Below are 26696 nucleotides of genomic sequence, written 5' to 3' on the forward strand. Positions count from 1 at the left end.
AGGTGTGAGACTGGGAGAAGGAGCTTACAGACAGAGAACCTCAGTCTCTGTGCAGATTTCAGAGGGTGGTAGGGAGGCTGATGGACTGTCAAGAGACAGCCGCTTTTAATCAAATTGCAAAAACACCATGGAAAATATTCTGCTAAAAAATTCCAGTTGGCTCTACCGAGGCTAAATGTACTGATTCTAATGTGTATCAGGGTGTGGGGGAATGTTCCTGCACTGCACGTAGGGGACAGGAGGGCAGGTCAGTAGAGGACTTTCCTTTTCTCCTTTCACGCCATCCGTGAGTGTAATTGCGAGGTGTTGAGCTGCCCACGGGTGGCTGACTGAGCTGCGTCGCTGATGTCTGGAGCGGGCATGGTGGGCTTTGGCCGCAAGTTCACCGCCTGGTTTTATTTAGCTGTATGGGCACAGGTCATTTGTATTTCACTGGTCTTGCCCCCAGCTTGGAGAAAGCAAGCTGGTTCTGCTGGAAGTAGGGCTAAGTAATGCTGTCAGCGCTGCAGAGGTATTTCTCTGTGCAGTGCATATCTGGAAGAAACAGATTATAAAGCACTTCTAAGCAGGTGGAAGTTTCGGAAAGACTTTTTAAAATTTATTTTATTAATGTAACAAGTCATTTAAAGGCAACAGCCTTAAGTTCAATACCTCAGTAGTTCAATTAAAAGTTAACACAGTTAAAAATAAGCTCTATTACTGAATTATTCATGTTATGTAACATCTTTAGAAAAGTTTAACTTTTAGAGCAAAGTTAGCAGTGAAGTTAGTAACAGTTATCTGAAGTGTGTGTTCTTTTGAGATGTCTCTGCCATCATGCAGTGATATTTTTATTTCATGTGAAATGTGGGTATGTAAAAGATTGCCTTTTGTGCTTTTGTAATGGAGGATAGGATCAGTGTGATCTGAAAAGGCTGTTTTTTCTCATGTGTACAGGGTCTTGTCAAGAACTTTATTTTAAATTCCAAAGTCAGCTGAAAGCTTGACAAGGTGTTTGGTCAGCAAGCAGTACATTTACAAAATACCACTGAGGCATGGGATTGTGTCTGCAAGAAAGCTGATAGCAGGTCATGCCAAGTGATTGGAAGTTGAACAAGAACCTTTCAAAAAAAGAAGCGACTGTTGTGAATTACCATGACTGAGTTTTTGAAAAATTGGCTAAAAGATTGACCTTATGCAGGTTGTCAGATGTTTTCCTTCCCCAACGCTTCTGATAGATGGGATTATAGCTAGGTCAAAATACTTCTCGTACCATCTATCAGAACATAACACAACCTAGTACATTGTCTTTTTACTGGGAAAGTCGGATTTGGGATTTGCAGCTGTGAAAGGTGCATCTTTATTGTTGTGTTCTTACAGACAGTGCACGTTCATTTCAATAGAAAGGACAAACAGTAGACTTTATGCATCAGAAATAACAATTGTAGTTTTTACATTAAGGAGAAGAGATGAGCTGTGGCATAGTACAATAAGAGGGAGAAAAAAACTTTGTTTCATACATTTATCGTCTCTTGCACTTGTATAAATCAGAAAGCAAGCAGTCAGGGAATTATCACTTTGCATGAATTAAGAACATTTATGGTCTTTGTATTCACTGAATGTGAATTTAGTGTCAGGGAGAATAATCACTGAATTGTAAATTGCGGATGTTCACAGAAATTGGATTAAAGTAACTGCTTTGAGATTTTTTTTTTTTAATTGCAGATAATATGTAAAACATTTTGACATATACCATTAAATTCTAAGAAGGAAGGAGCAGTTATGGAACTGATAAGAGCACCAAGTATCTCGAGCACATTTGGACAGCAATTTTTAGAACTTATGAATTCTTATGAATCATCATTGTATTTCATCTAATATTTAGCTTCTGATGTATTTACCTATAAAATGGGTTGTTAACTGGAAAAGCTGAGAAGAAAAATAAAGAAAGGCTCAATATTGTTGATTATGAAATTTTCTTTGTCTTAATTAGTTTAGATTTACTTTTTTAAAAGTCTAGAGGGAGACCCATAATTGAAAAAATGCATTATGAGAGGAATAATTTTGATAGTTGCAAAGGCAGGAGCAAAACCAAACCCCAGCAGTCTATGAAAAAGGGAGAGAGTGTAACTATCATATCCTTGCCATGGCTTGATCACTGAAGGAGGTATTGTCACTAGCCGTAAAATGAACACCATGCCCAATTTTCAACAAGGAGACATGTCACATAAGGAGACTGAAAATGTCATGAACAGTATCAGGAATCGAGAGGAAATACTCTCTAACAGATTATGTTCTTATCTAATGTTAATTTTCTCACAAACCTTTATCCTCTGCAATTTTAACTCATCTACTTCTTTCACTCCTAGGCACATAATATACTGTATTAATTGAGGCCTTAAAATCATCTTTGGAAATCTATTTCCAGATTGCTCTTTGTGCAATTGTAATTATGACTGCTGTGATCCATTAATAGCCTTTTGTAAGCAGGATCTTATTGCTTTGTAAATGAAGAAAAATTTTTCTGGTTGGTGGTTAACTCCTCATAGAAATTTAACAAGAATATTATCTCTAAACCCAGCCTTTTCAGGATTTAGGTTTGTGTTCATAAAGAATTAATAGGAAGAAATTAGTCCAGTGGGACCCATGATTTTTGGTGCCATTTTGATTCTGGGGCTTAGATCTAATATGAAGAGGTACACGTTGCTTTTTCTTCCTGGGAGTATAGAAGACAGCTTTATGTAGTTATGTCTAACCAGGCATTCACCTAAGGAAGGAATGAGGTGGGTATGCTGGTTGATTGGTTTTATGTTTGGGGGTTTTGGCGTGGGTTTGGATTATTTTTTTTTGGGCGGGGGGGGGGGTAAAACAAAAAAGGATTTGGCATTTGGAAGGGTCTGATGTCATTTTTTGTTTGGGTTTTTTTCATTGACTAGGCTGCCTGTCAGTATTTTTAGGTTTAAGTAAGCACCTTACTAATAGACTTTACTGTTCTCCTGATTTCTTGATACACTGCTGCTTCTGTATTTTTTCTCTCTGTGGGTGGTATACCATCACAGAAGCAGAGTACACAACCACCTTTAATTGTTCAGATGCTATGTATTGCTCAAAGACAATCCCAGTTACTGACAAGTTAAGCTCTTCTCAGAATCCCTACTAACAAGTTTCAGGACTGTATGGGCAGTTTTGGCGATGACATTTCAGTTTAGGAATTGTTCATGAAGATTGTGTTCTACACATCTGTTGAACTGCATATTCTTGACTCTGGGCAAAATGGTGTTTGTGAAGAGAAGCAGTCTCTTTTCCTTAACTATCTGGTTGTTTTGAATCCTCAAAACTCCTGTGATATTCAGAACAAATTCAGCATCATTCTCAAACTGGAATGTTCTTACAAATATAACTTTCAATATATTTGCAATACTTAGAAATACAGCTTACAAATATTTGCAATATTTTTTACATATGTATTTTGATTTTTTAAATTTTTTTATTTATTTTTTTTTTACTTTCTGTTCATGGTTTTGTAAATGAATGAACAGTAATGGGACCTTGAGTGTCAGAGGTATAAGTGAAGAAAGGAAAAGTTTTATGAAAAAGTATGTGTGAATGACCTTTCCCTGAGAAGATGTCAGTCACAGGACCTAAATTTAGGCATATTTTTCTTTTTATAGGGTCTTTCTATAATCAAGCTGATTTAGGTGAATTCAGAAAATTTGGGCCTCTTCTGTGTCTCCTCTTAACCGTTAGAAACATCCAACTAACATGCAGTGTTTTGTGTAGTGCATAAAACATAGCTTAAAGTCTATCTTGCATACTTTACATGTTTTTTCCAAACTAGTAATGTATCAGAGAATTATTTACATATGAAAGAACGGTGGGCCTTGCCCTTGCATAAAGCTGTTATTCAGTGAATGAGTTAGAGCATGGACTGCCTTTTACAAAAATGAATCTGTATGTTATAGACCTCACATCCTACAATGTAGTTACTGCATTTTTATTATCCTCTACCATTTCTTCTGATTCTGTTATAAAAAGCTCAAGAAATTAAAATGGTATCAATCAGTAGAGTGCTTCTTTCCATCTCTATGTACTAATCTGCCCAATTCAGACAATCATTATGTGATTACTGTTGTCTTTCAGAGTTTATTGGTCTTTCATCAGAAATACAATCTAGCTTAGAAGTGAAATAAGCAAGACCTGTATGCTTTGTTCAGTCCAGATCAGCGTAAGTTGAGAACGATCAGTTGGATCCCTATGAGGAATGTATGTATGAACATGGCAGGTTTACGTATTCTTTTCAATAGCATCTTGTTATTGTTAATTGCCTGGAGTCCTGCCAGAAAGATGAGGTGGCAGATGAACACGGATTTTCACTGGCATCTGCTGCACACTACAGCTGCCTTCTCCTCTGGGGATCGCCCTCACTTTATGACCAATTAGAAAGCTTGGCACCATAGGCTTTATTACAACCAAAAGCATTACTTGCCAAGAGAGAGTGTGCTGGAAATTAACGATGCACAAAAGAAAGACAAGTAGTACACATGCCTCAAAATTTCTGATACAACTAGCCCTTGTTAACATGTCTTTTCCATAGAAAAGGCTGATGGCAGACTTAGACTATAGAATCATAGAATGGTTTGCGTTGGAAGGGACCTCAAAGATCATCTAGTTGCAACCTCCCTGCCATGGGCAGGGACACCCTCCACTAGACCAGGTTGCCCAAAGCCCCATCCAACCTGGTCTTGAACACTTCCAGGGAGGGGGCATCCACAACTTCTCTGGGCAACCTGTTCTAGTGCCTCACCACCCTCACAGTGAAGAATTTATTCCTAATATCTAATCTAAACCTACTCTCTTTTAGCTTAAACCCACTGCCGCTTGTCCTATCACTACACTCCCTGATAAACAGTCCCTCTCCATCTTTCCTGTAGGCCCCTTCAGGTACTGGAAGGCCGCAATTAGGTCTCCCTGGAGCCTTCTCTTCTCCAGGCTGAACAACCCCAACTCTCTCAGCCTGTCCTAGATGTTTCAGCAAGCGTGGCTGTGGAGGCTGGTGCTTCTTCCTTGCAGACCAAGGCTTGTCCAGGCTCTGCCAGAGCATACAGCAGCATGTCCTTCCAGCCTGTGTGAGAGCCCCTTCCCCAGGAGGGCTCCAGTGCCAGACCCTGGACGCGGGAGGTGCTGGGGCCTGCGATATGCCTGTGGGTACCGGGCTGCAGGAGCAGCCTGCATGTCCACCGTGGACATTCATTTTGGAGGGCAAAAACCCTTCTAGGCATTGGACTTGACCCAGCACATCTGACCTCTTTAGACAGGTGTACATCTGTCCAGATGCATGTTTACTTTAAAAGTATTTTATTCAAGTAATATACTTTACTGCAATATGGGATATAAGATGATTTTTCCCATTTGAGGGAGGGGGGAGAAGTAGTAACTTTTGTTGTCTTAGGCCCTGCCCCTGAAGACATTGGCTGTATAAGGTCTAATTAAAATTATCATCAAGGTAAAAGTCAATTTATAGTTAATAAAACCACCTGCAGGCAGAGAGCAGCCTGAAAAAGGCCCCATAGCTGGGGCGGAGGCTGGGCAAAGGCCGGAGCGTATGTTCGACTGACCTGCTGCTTGTGGGTTCCCCGGAGAGCATGGCCAGGGCTGGGGCAGCAAGACACTACTGATGGCAAGCCAGGCCCCTGAAAGTTAAATTAAGCCTAGTTGCTGTGCTGAAAATCATTACTGTCTGCGCTGTGGAGGCAGACACATTCAGACGTATCCCCAGCTATCTTTTTTCCCATCTGTGAAGTCTCCTAGGTTTTTTCCTCTTTCACAGATGATGTCTCAGATTGATTGCACTGTTCTGCATTATAGAGAATATCCGATTAAATGAGATAAAATGAGACTTGTGGTATTTGAAATGTAACAGTTGACATTCAGGCAGCACATTAAGATGTAAAAAAAAAAAAAAAATTCTCTGCTTGTAAATCTACCCACACTCAAAATATATCTGCATAGCTAGTGCTTCACTTCATTCTTCGGCCAGCAAAGAGCATCTGGGACTTGACTTGGTGCTTTGTTTCACGAGGCATGGCGGTTTGCCCTGGTGTTTGTACTACATATCACTTCAGTGTATGCAGTTACCTTTTACTAGACGCATATGGGCCAAAGGCTCAAAATCAGTGCAGACAGGTTTAATGAGAAGGCTCTTGATTTTGAAAATCAGGGTAATAGCTAGTTGTTAAGAAAGAAAACAATTTTGAATGCAGTGCTTAACACAAGTGAAAGTAAGTTTTAAATCATCTCAGTATTCTGAATTTATTTTTGGCTAGTAAATGCTGTGCATATAAGTAAAATGAGTAAGACGAGTTACCGCATAGTTTCAAATCAGTAAGTGCCACTTAAGACGACAGATCCAATCTTAAAAAAAAATCAGAAGAAATAGATATTGCCTCAGAGAAAGAAGTGTTGACATATTATTTATTGTGTCAGAAACTGAGATATAAATCTATTGGGTTTTGTATGAACCTACATTCATTCTAGTGCAAGTCTATACCACTTGCTTATAGAGATGGTGAGTCAAAAGCTAGAATATCCAGTCCACAGAAATTCTAATATTCTTGCAATTTTTTTCGCTTTGAATCTCTTTTGAGCACTTTCTGAAGTCATTTTTCAACATAATGCTTACATTATTTCTATCAGAATTTGCTTTTGGAAAGTTGAAATATTTTATCTTGGTTGGACTTATTGTTTACACTGTATTTTGTTCTATTATTTCAATGTTTTGTGCTTTATGTTTTCAATTTTTCTGTTTTGAATGATTTCTTGCTATTTTTGTATTACAGTAACATTAATTGGTTATTGGTATTACAGATGCTGTTTCAGTAATTGAAATGATAATTGCTTTTTGGCTTGCTCAGAGGCAACTGGTATTCTAATTGATAATTTGTATTCTATTTGATACATTAGATTACATTTTTCAAAGTGTCAAGTCCTTACAAAATAAAAAGCCAGGATATTCCAGTCCAGATAAGGTCAGATTTATTTTCTAAACAAAATTTTTGATGGCAATTCTTGACTTTGGGATATTCCTCCCCCCCCCCCCCCCAACAAATTGACAAATTTTTTGATAGAGAAACATTCTACTGAAAATGTTTCATCAGCCTCAGTTTTTGATTTCTATTGTGTTTATCAGATTTCAGGGCAAGGTATTCTTTCTCACTGCTTTTTCATACTGGGGCAAGCAAAGGAACTTCTTAATTATTTTTTTCAAATTACTCTTCAGAATGTATGTGGTTCTAATACTATTACAAATCTAGTTGTAGCAATAAAGTAAATCAAAGTAGATACAAAACAAACAAAAAGAGAAAAGTAATAAACACAACAAAAATGCAGGCAACCCCAATAAGAATTCAGTCAGCTGGGATGGTGACACCACTGATTGCAGCTGCTGGGTGAACTGAAAGGGGGCATTTTACACACAATTGCTAGGCATTTATCCCAGTGGCCTACAAAATATAGCAGCATATATGCACTATACAGTGTGTTTTCTTTTTGTAGAAGGAACTAAATAATGAATTGTTAGACAGAAATAAAAATACAAGACTTATAAATTAATCAAATTAGGCACCTTGGGGAAAAAAGTTCCTTTTATTCAGCTGGGCTGGTATGACTTGTGCAGGCAGCACCTTCCGTTCAGCACCATGCTCCTGCAATGTGCCCGTGACAATTGCTGATATCTCAACAGCAACCAAAAAGAGCTTTATATTCACTTAGCTAAGCTTTTCTCTTCACTTATGCCTAAGGAAGACAAGTGGTTTTTCAGACTGCCATGCAGACTATTAAAGTAGGACTAGTATGACTCTCTCCAAGACATTTTCATGACTTCAGGTTATTATCTTGCATCTCTGTGAGCACTACAGGAGTCTTTCAGTCATGCTAGATAATCACTGTTGAATGCTAGCTTGTTGTAATTTAATAAACCACCTTCCAGGCTATAAAAGCAACCCTTTGGTGGGCCTAGGGTAAGCATGATCTTTTTATTCATCAGGACTTTGACAGACTTAAATTAACACTGGCTCTGGGTGCAGTTATGCCACAGGTAATGTAGCCACTTTTGTAGGGGAGAATAAGCTATTCTGACCTAAAGCACATTTGCAAGTGTAAACATATGTCCCCCTGGAATCTGCGGCTCTTTAACTGTTTGTTTCTAAATCAGTGCGGATAAAGCTGCATAAACCCAGCGTGTACACAAACCCCTTCTTCATGGAGTCCTGGTTCTAGTTCAGTTGTGCCTTTGATCGCAGTTCAAAAGGCAGATCCTACCACCACCAGTAACTGGCAGGCACAGAACGATGCTACCCTCCTCCCGTTGAAGGAGGGTAATTGGAAAAAAAAAAGTGCAGTGACAAGTAATACACCTTTGTGAAGATTTGTTTTGCTGATACACAAGGGCTGTACAGTGATGCTCTTACAGAAGTGAAAAACATGAGCCCTAGAAAGCAACTGAAGTGGAAAAAGAGGCAGCATACAAATGAGAGAAATAATGCAATATTGTTTCCGGTGGCCTTTGCTTGACATAGGGACCTCGAGCAGGTGGGTTAGGAGGGAGATCCCTGACTCACTAGAAAATTGCTTGAAGATTGCTGGCAAATGCGACGAGGCAGAGCCCATCTACAAGTATCCTGGGGCAAATGAAATTACAAGGGGAAGAACAAAACCAGAAACATCACTGTGCCACTGTGTAAATACTTGTTGAAGGCACAGCCTGAACATCATGGGCATTTCTGCTGCTGCTTCTTGAAACGTTTTTAATGTGCATTGCAGGTCTTCATTTCTTACAAACGGAAAGGAACAAGGAAGGAGTGACCAAGGATGATTGGAGGTATACAAAAGCTTATTGGTGAGGAGCAACAGCGTAAACCAGGTCTCCTAAGCTTGGGAATATGAACAACAGAGAGGGGATATGATAGAGCTCTGTAGTATCATGAGTGGAATAGAGAGGTAAAGGGAAGTGGTGATTCATGATCTCTTTCAATACAAAACTTTGGGGATGACCTGTTTCAGACAAAGAAAAAGAGCTGTTCCTTCACAGGCTGTATATTTAAGCTCTGTGGTTTCTTTTCATGGAGAAGTATATATGCTAAAAATTATGTAAATTTGGAAGTCAGGTGGACAAAAGTTTTGATAGAAAATGGGAAAATAGTAACATTTAGGGAACAGTTTCTGCAACTACAATGGGTCTTAAAAATCCTGTCATCTCCCCAATATTTGGGAGGGAGGGAGGGAGGAAGACCATGCAAAGCCTTGGAAAACTGAACATATCTAACTTGTCAAGATGCACAGTGTTAGTCTTTCTCTACAGCCAGTCCAGTTCCAGGGAAGTTCTGTAACTGGTAGCTTTTTTGTTTGCTTATTTAAAGGTTTGCAGTTGCGGGGTTTCTTTTTACATCTGATGTAGTCAGAAGTGTTTCAAAATTTTCAAAGCTATACTTAAAGCATAATCTGGGCTTAGATATGATTTCATGAATTGTTTGTTACCAATGGCAAGGGACTTGATGCTGTGTTAGAGAGGTGATATTTAAACTTCTGAAAAATGATTTAATCTAATGTGGGAATCCTGATGCTGTTGTAACATTTTTCCCGAAGGTGTAGGGAAAGATAGCCATGCTTTTATGGATGTATTTGTTATATAAGTAGGACATAGGTTGCAGAAAAAAAGGGAACTGCCTTTAGACTGTGCTTTCAGGCATATGTACAGATGGCAGCAGGTGAATTTTTCTCTCGTGCTTATTCATTTCCACCTAGGATTCAGAGCAAGCAGAAGAGTCCATCTGTATTGGATGGTTTGCACGGCAGGGTTGTGGTAGCAGGGGGGCTACAGGGGTGGCTTCTGTAAGAAGCTACTAGAAGCTTCCCCTGTGTCCAACAGAGCCAAATGCCAGCCAGCTCCAAGATGGACCTGCCACTGGCCAAGGCTGAGCCCATCAGTGACAGTGGTAGCACCTCTGGGACAATGTATTTAAAAGAAGGTGGGGGAGGGGGGGAAAACTACTGTGGAAGAGCAGCCAGAAGAGAGGAGTGAGAATGTGTGAGAGGAACAACTCTGCAGACACCCAGGTCAGTGCAGAAGGAGGCAGAGGAGGTGCTCCAGGCGCCAGAGTAGAGATTCCCCTGCAGCTTTTGGAGAAGACCATTGTGAGGGGCAGGCTGTCCCCCTGCAGCCCATGGAGATCCACAGTGGAGCAGATATCCATCTGCAGCCCGTGGAGGACCCCACGTTGGAGCAGGTGGAGGCATCTGAAGGAGACAGTGACCCTGTGGGAAGCCCATGTTGGAGCAGGCTCCTGGCAGGACCCGTGGAGAGAGGAGCCCACGCTGGAGCAGGTTTGCTGGCAGGACTTGTGACCCCACGGGGGACCCACGCTGGAGCAGTCTGCTCCTGAAGATCTACATCCACGCTGGAGTAGTTGGTGAAGAACTGTACCCTGTGGGAAGGACTCATGCTGGAGAAGTTGGCGGAGGACTGTCTCCCATGTGAGGGACCCCACGCTAGAGCAGGGGAAGAGTGTGAGGAGGCCTCCCTCTGAGGAGGAAGGAGTGGCAGGGACAACGTGTGATGAACTGGCCATAACTACCATTCCCCATCCCCCTGTGCCGCTGCAGGGGGAAGAGGTAGAGAATTTGGAAATAAAGTTAAGCCTGGGAAGAAGGGAGGGGTGGGTGGAGGTGTTTTAAAATTTAGTTTTATTTCTCATTCCCCTACTCTGATGTAATTGGTAATTAATTTTTCCCCAGTCAAGTCTCATTTGCCCATGATGGTAATTGGTGAGTGATCTCTCCCTGTCCTTATCTTGACCCACAAACCTTGTATTATATTTTCTCTGCCCTGTCCAGCTGAGGAGGGCAGTGATAGAGTGTCTTTGGTGCGCGCCTGGCCTCCAGCCAGCATCAACTCACTGTACCATCATGGCATCGAGCACAGCTGTCTGTCTGTTGAGTCTCAGATGAAACTAGGTTTGCATGAGAAACCTTTTAAGTTCCTTGCCCTTTCTGAGCTCCCCCTTATCAATGCTAGCTTCAAAATGTGAGAAAGCTGAAGCTGTCTGCAGAGCATCATTGACTTTAATGGGAAATGTGGCAATTTGCTCAAGGTGAAGAAAGGGTGCTTAGCTTTTTAAGGTGGACAAATTAGCTCACTTTCTCCTTTCCTGGGTGTAAAAGTTGAAAGGAACTAAGTTTGTAATTTTCCCATTTATATACTGCACCTTAAAGCCTCGTTTTCCACTCTCTGCCCATGCTTCCAAAGTGCTTCCTTATAACCTTGCTTATCTGTGCCTTGGTAACTGCATGCTTTCCAGAGCTGCCTTACTTCTTGTGGTCCTACATGATGCTTCAGCTGAGATTTTCTTCCTCATGCCTTGCTCTGTGCTCCCCTGCACTTGCTCTGCTCTGAAAAGGTCCTTGAAGAAAGGGTCTACCTCAGTCCGCTCCTAAGGCCTCTACATAGGGCTGAAACGAAATGAAAGACCCACATAGAACAGAGAAATAGCTGGAGTGATTTGTCTCCAACGTGAGCACTGACACTCTAATGATACCAAACCAAAAGGACTTACTGCACCTGCCAGCAGCAGTTTGTTATCCCAGAGAAGGTCTACAAAGCAGGTCAGGGCACTTGAGGCTAATTAAGCACTGTTAGCTAATGGGTTGTTTACACAGCTTTGTAATTCTGCATTGCATTATTATTGCTTATTCATGTTCATATTAACTCCGGCTAGAGACAGACAAATCGAGAAGGAACCTATAAATATATGTCTGTACCCCAAAGTGGTACAAGGTGGAACAGAACTGGGACTGACCCAAACTTGCCAGTCGCTACAGGGGGGATGCCTCCCCAGGTGGAGAGGCATCTCAGTCCCAGCACAGTATAATTTAGATGCAGTGCCTTGCTGACCCCAGTTCTGGTGCTTGAACCATGTCCGCCAGTACCAGAGCCACTGCGCTGTGCTCAGTTGAATTGCGCAGGCATGCTGGATGATGTCTGCTGGATGCAGGTGTTGCTCCGTGCAGAGGTGCGTGGTGCATAACACCTGCTAGCCAGGGCTAAGACGTGACCAAAACAGATGCCCCATCAGATGCTTTGGCAGAGTGACTTCTGAGTAGCGCGGGATGTGGTTGTTCATCACTGTAGCATCTGAGGAGCCAACAAAACAAATATCACTGTCACATAAAACTTTGCACGCAGACACATTGTAGCGTTTTCTACTTTTAGTAATTTCTCCCTCCTTTTTCTTCTTTATGTTTGATTTAATTGCTTCCTGACTTGGAAGTACTGTAATACTCCACTTTTAATGTTCTCATATGCAGGTTTTATCTGGAGCATTATAAATTCCTTAGTTTCATAATGATACTACCACTTTATTAGAGGCAAAAGATGCTCAATGTAAAAGAAATGCTGCTTTGGAAAAATTTATAATAAAAAGACATAGCTGGGAGCAATAAAAGTTAGCCAGAAGCAGGATAGAGGCTGCTCTTCCCTGATGGCAAACTGCATAGCTGAGATGTGTTGGTAGGAAAGGAGTGAAGGTGCTTCTCTCACGTGAATCTGCAAGCTCAGAGGCATGAGAGGACAACAAAAGGGCACCAAGAAGAGCAGCTCCTCATGGAGACAAGAAGCTTGGATGAGAAAAAAAGGGTAGGAATACAGCTAAGAAAGAGAAAGGCATGTGAAGATTTGAAAATAGAGAAGGATTTTTGCTGCATGTGGGAAAGGAAAAGAGTGATACATATAATAATTAAAGGCTCAAATCTCGTCCAGCTTCAAAACACCAAACTTCTACTTCCTGCTCTTCAACACTTGGTTTGCAGCCAGCCAGGTGCAGGTGACTGAGCCCTGTCCAGAAGCCAGTCCGCCAAAGTGAAGAGTTGGCTGTGGTCACTGCCCAGTATTTATGTCTTTCACTTGCATTTGCACTGCAGACCTGGGTTGAAACTCTGCTCGCGATCCGTTATATTAAGCCAAAGGGAGAGGCATGAGAAACTCCTGGTTTTGTGGCATCTATACTGCCTGTCAGAGCATGCCAACGTGGTCGTACACAGCTACTGAGGCTGCCGAGCTCACTTAAAAATGATCATGCTGCAGGGACAGGTACAGTCAGGCCGTGTAGCCAGGCACACAATGGCACTGGGATTTTGGTGCCAGCAACTATATGGCTAAGTCTGAAGGCAGGAGAAAAAACTCCACCAAACATAGTTAATTGAAGACCCAGTCTGCAGCGTACTGCTGGAGATCTTGTCTGTCTTTCTAGATGTCTTTTATGGGTATTGTCACACTGCAAAAAGTAATTGATGTCAACTTTAACATCTACTCCTCAGAGATTTCTGGTGTTTTCTCACATCTCTGACCCACAAACCCCAGGATTCATCAGCCATGTGGGTTATTTGCAGGAAGAATAGGAGGAGTTTAGTCTGCTTACTTTACCAGGTTTTAATCTCCCATAAGCTTCATGTGCTATTCCCAATGGCTTTTCTACTCCTGATTCCCCCCTCCCTTTCTCTCTACTTTTCTGCATATTATCTGAGGATGTATTTTCAACTGCCAATATCTCCTTTAAAAGGACTTTCGCCCACATGAAAACAAGGTAATTCCGCAGCTTACTGCAATATTACTGTCTTACGTTTTTGCAGACATTTACTTCTAGTTTAACAAAAGAAACGTACATAGAAAAGCAAGATCTGGTCTCTCTGGAAAAAGCTGAAATGGTAATTAAACAAGGACACATGCATCTTTCTTTGTTTTTTACCTGGTTCTCATGAAAATAATGGAAATTCACTCTCCTAGTCAAGAGACTGTCTATGTGGAGAAAATAACTACAGTGGCAAGGAGAGTGGGGTGAAGAACTCCCAAATATATTGGTGACACACTTTTGGTGTAAATTCTGACAGCTTTTGAGCACTTGTAAGTTTTAAATATATCTAAAGAATAATCTGTAAAATTTCCAATAGTGCTGGCATATTATTACTTATGTAGTTAGGTGTTATCGTTTTATAACACTACTCTTTAGTGGAAGAAACAAAAGGTTACGTGTCACCGGAGTCAAATTGCTGATTGAACATAATTTTGAATGTGATTAGTCTGCAAATTTTACAGTCCTTAGGAATAATGATCTGGCTTTGGTATCCTTTATTTTGATGTCTATAAAAAAAGTGCTGCACAGATAGTTTAGGAAGCTGAGTCACAGCTGCACAACAGTTTACAGACTCTTTTCGGAATGTGAAGAAGCAATTTACTTGAACCTCAGAGAAATGCAGCAGTCAGTTTATGTTTGGAACCAATTCCTAAAATAGATAGCTCATTTCGTGACCAAATGAAAGCATAGTCTTACTGAGATGCAGATAGTAAGTATGTGCACATGCCAGGTTCATGTCTAGCGTTGGTAGACTAATTACCAACTCCATTGAAAGTTTCAGAGGGATGGTTGTTTTAAACGATACAACAATCAGTGGTGATGCGAAAGGGAAACAGTTGTGGTTAATTTTTTAATACCTTAGGGATAATTGCACAATATTTTGAGCATGACAGGCTTCTAGTGACTGCACAAGAAGTAAAGAGCTCATTTTACAGCTTAGCTTCTCACTGGTTGAAGCCCCTTATGACTAAGCCCTCTGGCTAAAAAGGTCAAAGAAACACGTTGTCCAGGCATGCTCGCTGTCATTCCACTCACGTGGGTTACTAGGCTGCCTTTCCCAAGATGAATCAACTGAATAAAGTGACTGGGATTTGCTGTCTGTGCTAAAGAAGATGTGATTTCAATAGTCTTTAGAAACAGCTGGCAGTTACATTAGCCGTGTAACCGGGAGGTATGTGAGCACTTTCCGCAGGACAGTTCTCATCCCTTCGCCCTTCCTGCAGGAGGTCAGCTCTGGTGAAGTGCAGCAAGGCCAGGAAGCAAGCATGCAGCTTTGATTGCGAATGCACAAAGCCATCTTAAAGGACAGCAATTTGCACAGCCTTTCCTCATGTGTGCTGTCTGTGTTTTCATAATTTGCCTACAGAGGTGGCAGCTCTCTTCCCCTCGGTAGTATATTATGGATCGAAATGTATTCAGAGATTCAAAACCTCTTCTGTGACCTGGAGGTTCACATACATTGACTTTCAGTGGAACTGGAAGAGCAGAGTCATTAAGGCATTCTTGGACATTTCAATGAGGGACCCCTTTCACAAAAATGAGCAATCAATGATGTCTAATGATTTTGAGTGACTGCAACTTACAATGTGCTTACAATATCCATACTTCCAGTTTATAGGGTCTGCTTTTCCATCTCCTTCTCAATTTGCCCAATTATATCTGGTTAGGGGTTTTAATTTGTTTTTTAAAACAAAGAGTGGTTGCTGATAAAAGCAGTAGGAGTCACAATTAAATTAAGTGTAAAACAATAGCATAGAATTATCATTTGTCTTTGTTGCCCGAGAGAGATTGTCTAAAGGTTTTCACCAGAGTATGCTCAAAGTAATTCAAATGAAGCTGTAGCAATTGCATCAATGTGAACATAAGGAAGTCAGAATCAGCATTTTTTTACTGTAAGATAGTATTTCTTTCTAAGACTGTACAATAGACACATAGGAAATTTCAACTTTGCTTTTTTCTTTGGAAAAGTAAAGTCTGTTTATCATCACAATTTCTATTTAAAAATTAGCTGTGTGACAAATTTGAGAATGTTTGGTGTGAAAGACAGTTTCCAAGGTTGTAGGTAAAGTTTCACAGGACTGGTGAAAGTTGCATTGTTTTTCAAGCTTAAGGTCATATTATTGTTGCTTTGTAGCTTTACTGTTTTCCTCAAAACCAAGCTTTATTTTTTCCTTAAAAAATACCTACCTCAGATGCTACCTGAAGTGTAGCATCTTTTCGATGAGTGTTGCCTAACACTCATGAATGCTCATAAGAAAAGAATCCATTATTACCAAGTTTTAGTCCATCAATCAGAAAATGATCATTTAATAAACTCTGTGGTAGTTACCTCATTAACATTGTCCTATGTGAGCTGTGTGGGGGCTTTTAAGGAACAGGAGATAATTCCTCCTGCAGGCCAGTAATGCAGTAAACCATGACTGTGTATTAATTTAAATATCTATTAGTGTGGCTGACTCTGATGTCTGTAGCACAGCAGCAAAGATGTGCACATTTTTCATTTTCATAGAAAATTCATGTTTTTACAGGTTTGTTGTTTTGATTTTTTTTACTTCAAGAAGGCTGATACAGTTCCATTTTAAACCATGGCAATTTTTATATTTTAGTTATTCTGTGCTGGTCTCTTGTATCTAACAGTACTAATTCTTATTCCTGTCAGGTATAAGTTTATCTATTCATGGGGCTGAAAAGCGTGCGCAAATCTGTCAGAGGAGAACTGCAGCAAGCTACCCAGTGTCACAGCGTCCGCCTGTGGTCGGGCATCCTTCACTCCCACAAGTCAGAAGGTCAATAAAAATGGAAGCCTCGTCTTCTGGATCTAGTATTTCGGCAGTCACTGGTGGAAAAGCAAAAACCCATCAGCCAGGTAAAAGATTTGGTTTGACACCTTTTTCAGTTCCATTTCTTCTGTGATGTGCCATGATGTTGTGAAGCTGGTATCAATAGCGTCAGATCATGCTTGCATGGAGGTCAATCTATTGATTGTCAGAGCTATCAATTGATGTTTTGTCTATGTTTGGTATGTTTTTGTCAGTTATAGATTATAGGGAGCAACAACAGTTGGGACAGCTGAAAGTGGGAAATAAAAATGTAAGTTTAAATATAAAAAACATGTACCATGTAGTGGTATCCAAAATGTTAATGCAGAGAGTGCTTTGGGCTATTGTTTTTTGATAATGCTCCCCTTACGTATGTTTAATTTTGATAAGCCCTGAGCTAATGGCAGTGCTCTAGAGGCTACAGGCATCCCCCATGGAACTCAGTAATTGACACTAACGTTGGTTTTGAACAAAGGCACAATCCAGGGCATAGATCAAAGTCTTGCTGCTAGAATGCAAACAAAAACTCTAGATCTGAAGGAGATTTTACAACATATGTTAACTGGTTAACAAAATGAAACTTTTTAAAAGAAAGCCAGAATCTCCTGGGAACCATCAAATTCTAATTGACATCATGAGTTCATCCCTTGTTATGTTAATTGCCAGAGCTATTTTAGAAGTAACTTTTCTTATAACAGGGGAGTACATTTGTGCTGGCCATGTTCAGTTATTCTTTACAGTGAGGATTAAACTCCAAATTTCTTTCTTGAGTAGAGCAAATTAAGGCTGCCCATGAAATCAGTTTTGTAGCTTTTATACTGAAGGGTGTCAATAATCTTCCAGCGTTCCTGCCCAGCAAAGGGCATGACGCACCCTGTATCCAGCTGCTTGAGTGCTGTGGGGCAGAGTCTATTTATGTGAGACAGACAGTTCTGCCTGCAAACCCTTAGCATGCTTCCATTACCTTGCAGATGTAGGAAATGCCTTAATTTTTGTAGAAGTTGAAAATTCAGATTATTTATTGTGGGTTGCTATGCAGGTCTATTGCCATGAGTTTCATGCACCCATAATATTTAGTCACCATAATCTTTGTCAACATAGATTAATTAAGAATTTACAGTGACTCATAACCATATGCTTTGTTTATTTCAGTTTCTCTGTTCACTTGTTTGTCCTTCTACTTTTTTCAGCTTCTATGGTTTTTGTTTGAAGTACAGAAATTACTACTGCAGAAATGTTGTTGCCAAAGATACATGAGCATGACTGCAGCATGTTAAAAGATTGACAAAAAACCCCTTGCATCATAGTTTGTGAAAAAAGCGTCTTGAAAATGCATAATAACTCTGTTCATTTTGAGCTGCTATACATTCTATGTCTATGTGTTAATGGATGTGGCCTGTGCTTTAATACTAAATAATGTACAAGCAAGTTATGCTGGCTTCTGATTGGGAAAAAGATCCCTTTTTAGGTAGACCTCAGAAGTTTCCTGAAATGGAGCTCATTAGTGAGCATCATTTGGATGATGATTCTCTGAGGAATTTAGCTTTTGCTACAGTCATATGAGATTAGTTTTGTCCATCTTTCTTACTCTGTTCTTTAAACAATAACAGCATCTATGACCTACAGAGAACATGCTTGGCAGCTTGGTTCAAGGAGTCATTTAGTATTATGAGCTTCACTGAAGTTAAGAGCCTTAAAGGCTGCAGATTTTTATAAATATGTTGTATGACAGGAGTCTTAATCAACTTACAATGTCATTGTTTCATCTGGAATGGAATAATGTTTTTGTGATTTGGGTCTGACTTTTTAGTTCTATATAAGAACACTAAATTTTTCTCTGTGTCCAGGTTAAATTAAAACCATTTGAGCTGTATGCAAGGAGAGTCTAAGAAACATTATGGTAATAAATCACACTCCTAAGAGAAAATTTTAATTTAAACCTAAAATCATATGTTATTTGTTCTTAGTCAGCCACCAGTTAACAGCTGTAGCTTCATAAATAATTAACCTAATACACGAGTTGACCAATGGAAGTACCTTATCTAAGGCTGTACATTGTAAGTAGTTTGGTATTTTAGAGAGAAAATATTCTGACGTAGGTTAATTACTTAGGTAACAGATCTTACACTGCCATTTTCCAAGCTATTCTCCTGCTGTTGCATACAGTAAAATCCCCAGGGTTTTGTTCAGTCTAATTTTAAATAGCTGATACAATTTGGGTTCTTCCTTCTGTTGGAGTGCTGTTCTCACAATCAAGTAGATCTCACTGTTGGAGTAGTGTACATTATATTCAGTCTGAAATTTCCTTTGTCCAGTTAACAAATACTCTGAACATGAAGACAGTCTGGCATAATAGATTGTACAGAAAGGCATTCTGAGGACTTAAAATGGCATTTCTAATTCTTACCAATCAGAGGCTAGAACCATGGAAAGAAAAGATCCTTGATAAAACGACAGTTACGAATGAGTATATTTTTTTCCCTCTAACAGCTTAACGCTTCTGTTTTCTGCATACCACTTTGTGTCCCTTGGCCACTTCTCTTCTCTCTAGAATGACACTTTTTATTATTTATCATGAAATCTTTTTAATTGACAGCTGTTTCCTTTGACTGAAGTTCATAGGTATCTACATGCTAAGGAGGAGGAGCTATAGATATTTTTCAGTGTTACAGCGCATTCATTTCCAGCTTGCTTCCCTGCCAGTTTTATTTATAGCTGGTAAGGATCCTGAGGCTGATGACTTCTGCTGTTACTCTGGGTGTTAGAGTGGCTAGTGAGCAGCGAGTTGTCTGTAATGTGCCTTTAAAAAAAAAAAAAAAAAAAAATTAAAAATTGTCCCGTGCAAGCTTGCAAAGAAGTACTGCTCAGCCACAAGGAGAACCACAACTTCTGAGCTCTGATGTGAAGCAGATCAGAAGATATCAAGTAACTGAAATAAAACACAGAGGAAAATGGAGAAATGAGTGGAAGAAAATGGCTATTAATGGTGAAGACTCCTGATACCTCTGCAGGTGCACCTGTATGAGGAAAGTTCCTCTTAGAAGGGAGAAAAGCAAAGACAAATAAAGATATCAGATGGTAAATTTAGATGCAATGAGGAGGTCAAACTGTCATTCCAGTCCATTCCCTCAATGTCAGGGTTAGGCAAATCTGGGGACAACAAAAAAAAATGCTTGCCTCACTTCTGACGACGTTGCACCTGTGCTATGGAGTAAGCAGGAATTAAGTTTCTGGGTTTCTGCCTGCTCTTTTGGTAGAAACCAAAAGATACTCTTTATTCCAAATCAGGACAATGTTACCTTACTTCTTCCTGTTGATGACAAATTCCTTTATTCTCAGACTCTGCAGAACTTGTCAAACCTAGTTTCTCTAGGAGTCATTAAATTTGCTGGCTGTGGAAAAATTGCCTTATTTAATAAGTCTAAGCAGCAGTAAAGCGAACTCTTTCATTGTGTGAAACTGGAATCTTCTTAGGTCTTCTCTACTTGCAATGCTTGCTAACAGTTGTTCCCCATTTTGTAATAACAGGGATTCAAAGGTTCCCCAGCAAGATTTTCTTTCTCTATGATTCCTGTAAAGGCCTCTAGTTAAACCTTAATGCATTTTGAGGGTTATATAGAAGTGTATATATAATAATGTGGATATTCATTGTAGACATTCATTCACTTGTACAAATTAGATCTGCGGGCAATCTACACATCCAACAGGAAGGCTTGTCTTTGAAATCGTTTATTTCCAAAGTTTCTGGCATTACAGTGAAAGTCCAGTGGCGTCACTGGAATTCAGTGAGAATCTTTTTTTGGCAGTGTCTTGCCTTTTATGACAAATAGTACCTGATAGATATGTTAAAAATGTTAAAGGAAGATGCGTTCGCCTTAGGCATGCTTTTCTTGGCTTTTGGATCCTCTTTTTTATTGCTTATGAAACTGTAGCATTTTTATTGATGCCTGTAGTTATTGGGTATGAAAATAAGAAAGAAGAGCTAGTGGCATTGGCCAACGGAACAACTGACTTAGGAGGCAAGGAAAAATGTGTGGTTCTTGAAACTGTGGCAATCAAAATTAAAGCAAAGAAAGAAATGTATGTTTAATGAGCTTAGTCATAACTTAATGAACTTTGAATCATCAAGGAAGCTAGAACTAAGTCCTTCAAAAATGATGATTTACTATGCAAAAGATATCCTTTTCTCATCACAAAATGTACACATGCTTGTCAGCGTTCACATTTGGTTGTGAATGGTCTTTAGAAGATCTGTGTTAGTTAGATGTGATTTGTTGGCTAAATCACATTCTCTGTTCTTTTCTGACTGGCAGGACATGTGACATACATCTCTCAGACTAAAAGAATAAACTCCTGCAAATAATTCTGCCAGAAAGCTCTGTCATGTGAATATTTCTTGGCAGCAAACGCATTCATGGTGTGGGAATGGCTGATGTAAACTCACCTGAAAACACGAATTCACACTGACAGTAGTGCTGTTATCTTACTTGTCTAACGTTATTAGAGGAGCAGTCTTTTTCAATATGCCTTCTGTTGGGTGTATATAGAAATTCCCCAATATGGAATTAAGCAAGCAGATTTCAGAAAAGCTTATATATTCCCTTCATTAAGCTAATTTTCATATTAAAAAAAAAAAATCTTTGCAAGAAATGTCCCTGTACAGACGGGACATTAATGTCAAAGAAACCAACCTGCATACTTAACTTTACTCTTTATCTACAGCCTGTGTTCAATACAACGCAAATTTGATGCACCAAACAAAATTTCTCCACTGTCCGTATCTCAAGCATGAGCTGGAAACACCTCCCAGAATGAACAGAGATCGTTCATTTTCCTGACTATTGATGCTCTGGAGCCTCTGCAAAGCTCCTAATGAGAAGAACAGTTTGCCTCAATTACAGTGAGGACCTTTTGTCACTGGGCTGAGTGACAGGTTGTCACATGGTGATTATGCGGTACTTTGAACTTAAGAGCCGAACTAGCTAGCAGATGATGCAGAGCCTGAAATCTTCCATCACTTTGCTTAGTCACTCAGCCCATTTCTTTCACCATTTTCCTTTTCTAGGGCAAAAGCCACTTCTTTGAAAATTCCTGTTCCTAAGCTAAAGTCTCCTAAAATGTTCATTCCAGCAGTTTGGATCACAGTTTTGCAAACAGCACGTTAAAAACAAACAAACAAACAAAAAACCCTAGAGGATACAGCACTGTTTTTCAATGCTAACTATCCTGTTTAATTTAAAAATATTTTAATTAGGCAGAAATTGCATCCTTCTGTATCAATTTGTGCTGCATATGACACACACAAGTACTGGTCCTACTTGGGACCTGTGCACACCATCAATAGGGGCTTCAAAAATAATATTAATACTTTTAAGTGGTGGCTTTGAGGGTGTTCTACTTCTCTGGGGAGTATGTATTTTTAAAGTCATCTCATTTCAAAGACTGTTTTTTTCCCTTCTTGCTTTGATCAGTCTCCTGTTTGCTGTTGTAAAATGATCTTTCATTCACTCTTGCAATGAATTATGTATGGTTACTTTAAAATCAGCACAGCTCACCCTCAGATTTCGCCTCCCATAGCTGTTGTTAGTTTACTACATATAGTCACCTCATGAAGGCTGAAAAATGCCGCTCTCTGTGGATGTTCTCGATTGTTCCACCCTCAGAGAGTTTCCGCTCAAGGGGAAAATTGTCCAACATAGGAACAGGCAGCCAGATGTGGCTTGGCACCAAACAGGGAATATTGCTGATCCCAAGGCAAGGTTATAATGTCCTGAGACCAATGTCCCATAATTGTCTTAAAACAATGAAGAAAATTCTTGACCAGTCTAGCTTTCACTGAAGAAATAGACAAGATATATAAAGTTTTGCGATGTTTCTGAGAAAGTAATGACCCATTTTATTTAAAAAAGAGCTTGTCATTCAAGAAACAATGAGAGAGACTTTGTATAATCAGTTATTATGTTCCTGTAATGCTTGACTGAAAAATGTGGCTTTTTCTTAGTTCTACAGTTCTTGCTTAAAGGGGGCTTAGTATTATGTAAGCCTCTATTTCTAATGTAAAACATGTTTCACATATTCCATGGCAAGAGTCTTGCAGGTAGATTGTCAAAAGATGGAACAAACTAGCTTCTATGTTGGCAGAGATGATTTTAAGAGCAGAAAAGAGATTGGACTGTAACAGGGCTGCACAGCGTTACTAATTTCTACAAAAGATTTGTTCCGGTCCAAAAGACAGCAAGACCTCTTTCCTAACACCAAGCTTTCTGCTTATTCTGAAATCTCAAAATTAAGCCAGACCTTTCTTCATAAGTAAAAAAAAAAAAAAAGGGAGGGGGGACCGTGTGTGTGCTCGCTGCTTGTGTGAGTAGATATGGTACGGTTAAGTTCATCTAGGCATCAGAACCCACTAGAAATTCCAACCAGTGCAAGGTACTGTGGTGCCACAAAAGCCAAAAAGTATTGCATAAAACTCAACGTCACAGCCTACAGCAGACATAAGGGCAGCATCAAAGGTGGCATCAGTTTTGATCTTTGTTCCAGAGAACTCCCTTTGGGTTGTGCAGACTGCTCCTCTTCCCTGTGCCTTGAGTGGCTGGATGTCTCAGGGAAGCAGAGGTGTTCTCTGCATGATGGATAACTCCACAGAGCCACAAAATTTCCTAGTCACATCCTTGGGTATGCAGTTCTGTATTGTGCTATGCTTCAGAGGCCCAATGGAGCACAAAAAATATGCATTTTTGAGGTCTTCATTACTGACAACATTCAGGGTACTTAAAATAGAAAAAGGGAGATGGCACTATAGTTAAATACTTTATTTAGACCTTGCTTTAGGAACACACCTAGCACAGGAAAGGAATTCGGCACCTGATGGTATAAAGAAGTAACCTGTACTTCAATGAAACTGGAAGGTTTTTAAAGGTCAGCAAAAACTACACATACTTTCAAGGACCTTTGTGTTACTACCGTGCCTGAAAATGATGACCCTTGCCATTCAGATGCTCTCCTACTGCTTGCAAAGGAGACTCTGCTTCATGCAATTACTGAAAATGATCTCTCTTGGCATTCCATATGAACAGCCCAAAACTGTACCATGCATTTTAATGGCACAGTGCTCTATTTCTCCTTAGCAGGTCTTGGTAATTATAGTAGATGACAGGGCTTTATAAGAAAGGCCAACTGCACCAGTATTAGGGGCAGGATTCCTGCTGTTTGTGAGGTACTCTCAAAGACAAAGAGAAAATCTGAGATACAATATTTTTACACAATGAATATATAAATATCACCTCCATTCTTCAGCTCCGATTTGTAACTGAATGATATTTATCTTAACCTCTCCCTAATTAGGTCTCCACACACTCAGCCTGGCAGGCTGCAAGCATATCCTCTCCCTGTGATAAACTTGGGTGGCATTCACTGCTCCATGTGTAGTTTCTGTACAGGGAGACATATTTCATGGGGTCAGCATGACAGCTCTTGTCTGAGACTAAAATAAGAAAGGCTTTGTGGTGACAGTGAATTTCTGGGCTTGATGGCCCTAGCCTGGATGTTAGGGCTCATGATGACACTGTGACTGAGGAGCAGACCCAGTAGCTCACAAAAGTTGGAAACAAGGCAAGTAAAAGGGGGAGGGAGGAATGTGATGGCTACCTGTTAGCTCACAAGTGACAGTGAGTATAAAAGGAACAGGTTTGTAGAGGAAAGGGGCATTGGTAGCCATGAATCATTATGATCGAGATGAAACCTCCCACTCCAGAAATCTCTAAATCTCTGCAGGCTGGAAGGGACAGATTGGGGATAGACTGGATGTGCTTGCCCTGTTCATATTGCCTTTGCCTAAGCATCTGTTGTCAGAAATAGGATCCTGCGCTGGATAGATCTCTGTTCTGCTACCCTGTCTTCGGGATAACCATTTTCGCATTCCTGTGCTACGTTCATTCCTCAGCAGTCTCAGGACAGCTGATGTTCCCAAAATGATCTAGCTTCTGGTGCTTTCTGCAGGAATGAATTACCAGGATCTGTTTAGACTGTGAAGGCAGCAATAGGCTATGGTATAACGTGAGTCTGAATAATTGGTAGTTAGATTAAAATCCACCTGGAAGAGACATCTGGTATCTTGTAAAAGCTATCTTGATGTCCCATGTAATAATGAAGTAAATCTTTGGTGCCTTGAAGTTATCTGCTAGGTCATGCCTCTTATCCCTGTGCAGCCAGCCTTTCTGCTTGTCTCATCAGTAAACTACTGAATTGAGAACTGGGAAAGCTTTTTGCAATATACAGTTTATTCAGCAAATGTTTTCTTCCTCTCCTCTTTATGAATTGCCTGCTAACAACTCCTGATATTGTTAAAGGTAGATGGTAACTAAGGAATTTATCATTCACAAGTAGTCAGATTTTCCAAACATGAACAAATGCTTGAACATATGCGATTGCGATCTTTGATAGCTATGTTTTTATATGTGCACTCACAGTCTAAGAGGAAAGAGGTAGAACTAAAAGACAATAATTGCTACTGTCATTTTTATATAAATAAGAGTGATAGGAAGTTGGCCAAATTGTTTGGTCCATTTAGATCTCAGACTTATTTCTAGATTGCCATTTGCAACATACAACTGTGTAGAAATGTCTCTGCTTAGTTACACACGATGGCTTTGTGCCGTTTTCAGACTATCTCCTGTGGATTCCTATCCCAGTCATGGTGGTGCTTGAAAAGGATAGCTTTGTTTCTAGTAGCAGAGCACACACTTCGATGCCCTCTCTCTTTGTATTATCGATGAAAAGAAGTGCTTCTAGGGGGTAATTCCAAAGGCTCATTGTGCAACACTGTCCCTCTGCTGATTGTGTAAGGATCTGCAGGGGGGCCACATAGAGCCAGGTAATTGGAAATATTAGGCATACGAATATGTAACATGCTATGCTTGGGGCTTCTGTGTGGACATTTGGGTCCTTTCAACACTCAGAATATTGAGGCATCCATAGATGGGAAATGAAGAAAAAGGTTGTGTGTTTTTTCACAGCAGTCCAATGGTTTGGGTGCTTGTCTGTGTAGGAGATGTGGATTATCAGCTCTCCCCAGCCGTTGTCCTGTTTGAACTCACTACTTTAGAGATGCCTCCCTCTTGCTGATAACAGGAGAATTGGTGGGTTTGACTGTCCTCATGCTCACAGTTCATTCTGGGCAGCGACTGAACTAGATATGCAAGAATTGAGGGCTAGCAGGACCCTGTCCCGGCAGCCTGGTGTTTGGGCTATTTTGGCAGTAGAGGAGGTTGTCAAGGTATGGCTTTGCACCAAGGGCTATCCATCCATTTTGGCTGTGGGAAGGGCATGCACCACATGGAACTGCTGAATGTAGGACTCCCACTTCTCTGTAGTTAATTGGCTGATTGGACTTCTCTGTGTCTCTCAAGCCTGCCAGGGTTTAATGGAGGGGAGAATGGCCACTGTATGTCTTCAGAATACCTTAGTCTGTGATAAGTTAATAATATTAGGTGTTTAGGTATCTCCCCTTCACTACTGCTGCTTCTGGAAGATAAGAGTTTGTATTAACATAGTTAAACATATGTCATGCCTTAAAGTGTGTTGCAATACAAAGGGAAACTATTTTTAAATTGCCTTTCAAAAATAATTTCAGTATTGTTATTACCATACCCTTGACATGACCATGCACAGAGACAGCGATGTCATAGGTTCTTCATGCTAAACAGGATGATTTGGGTTTTGATTTTTTTATTTTTTCCTAACATTCATTGGACTTTCTTATGGAAAATGAAGAAGCCCTATGCATTTATTCCACTAACTTTCAAAGCATTGTTAAAACTAACAAGGCATTTTTGGGCTTTTACACTCAGCTTTTGATTCTTGGACACTAACATGCAGACACATTATTTTATCCATAATCAGTGAGAAAACCATTAAGATAAATGGTGTTTTCTGCATAGTGGAAGATTTGATTAGCTATGCTGAATATTGACAGATTATACATGTTTTTAAGGTAATTGGTGAACCAGTTAAGACTATCAAGAGTTATATCCAAGTCTTTATGTATTTATAGACATATATGGCAACCTGCCAGGTCAGAGGTTTTTCAAAGGTCTGCAAATATTTCCACAGGGTACCTGATTTTTTCAGTCTTGGAAGCACATTGTGTGTTAATGCTGTTATGATGGAGTGCTTTGATTTAAATCAGAAGTCTTTAAAGGCCTGTTTTTCCAAGTGTATC

At 40.0% G+C, this 26696-nt stretch overlaps 1 protein-coding gene across 5 annotated transcripts in view; it reads left to right on the plus strand.

The window, feature by feature from the left end:
- Positions 1–26696, plus strand: part of ANO4 (anoctamin 4) — a 197082-nt gene that overhangs the window by 44486 nt on the left and 125900 nt on the right. For all 5 annotated transcript variants that reach the window (XM_075749605.1, XM_075749615.1, XM_075749625.1 and 2 more), the window contains exon 2: positions 16318–16524. In XM_075749605.1, coding sequence (XP_075605720.1) covers positions 16455–16524 — 70 coding nt within the window. In that variant the 5' untranslated portion in view covers positions 16318–16454. The remainder of the gene's footprint in view (positions 1–16317; positions 16525–26696) is intronic.

This window comes from Balearica regulorum, chromosome 1 (genome assembly GCF_011004875.1).
Source record: "Balearica regulorum gibbericeps isolate bBalReg1 chromosome 1, bBalReg1.pri, whole genome shotgun sequence".
NCBI classification, from domain to species: domain Eukaryota; kingdom Metazoa; phylum Chordata; class Aves; order Gruiformes; family Gruidae; genus Balearica; species Balearica regulorum.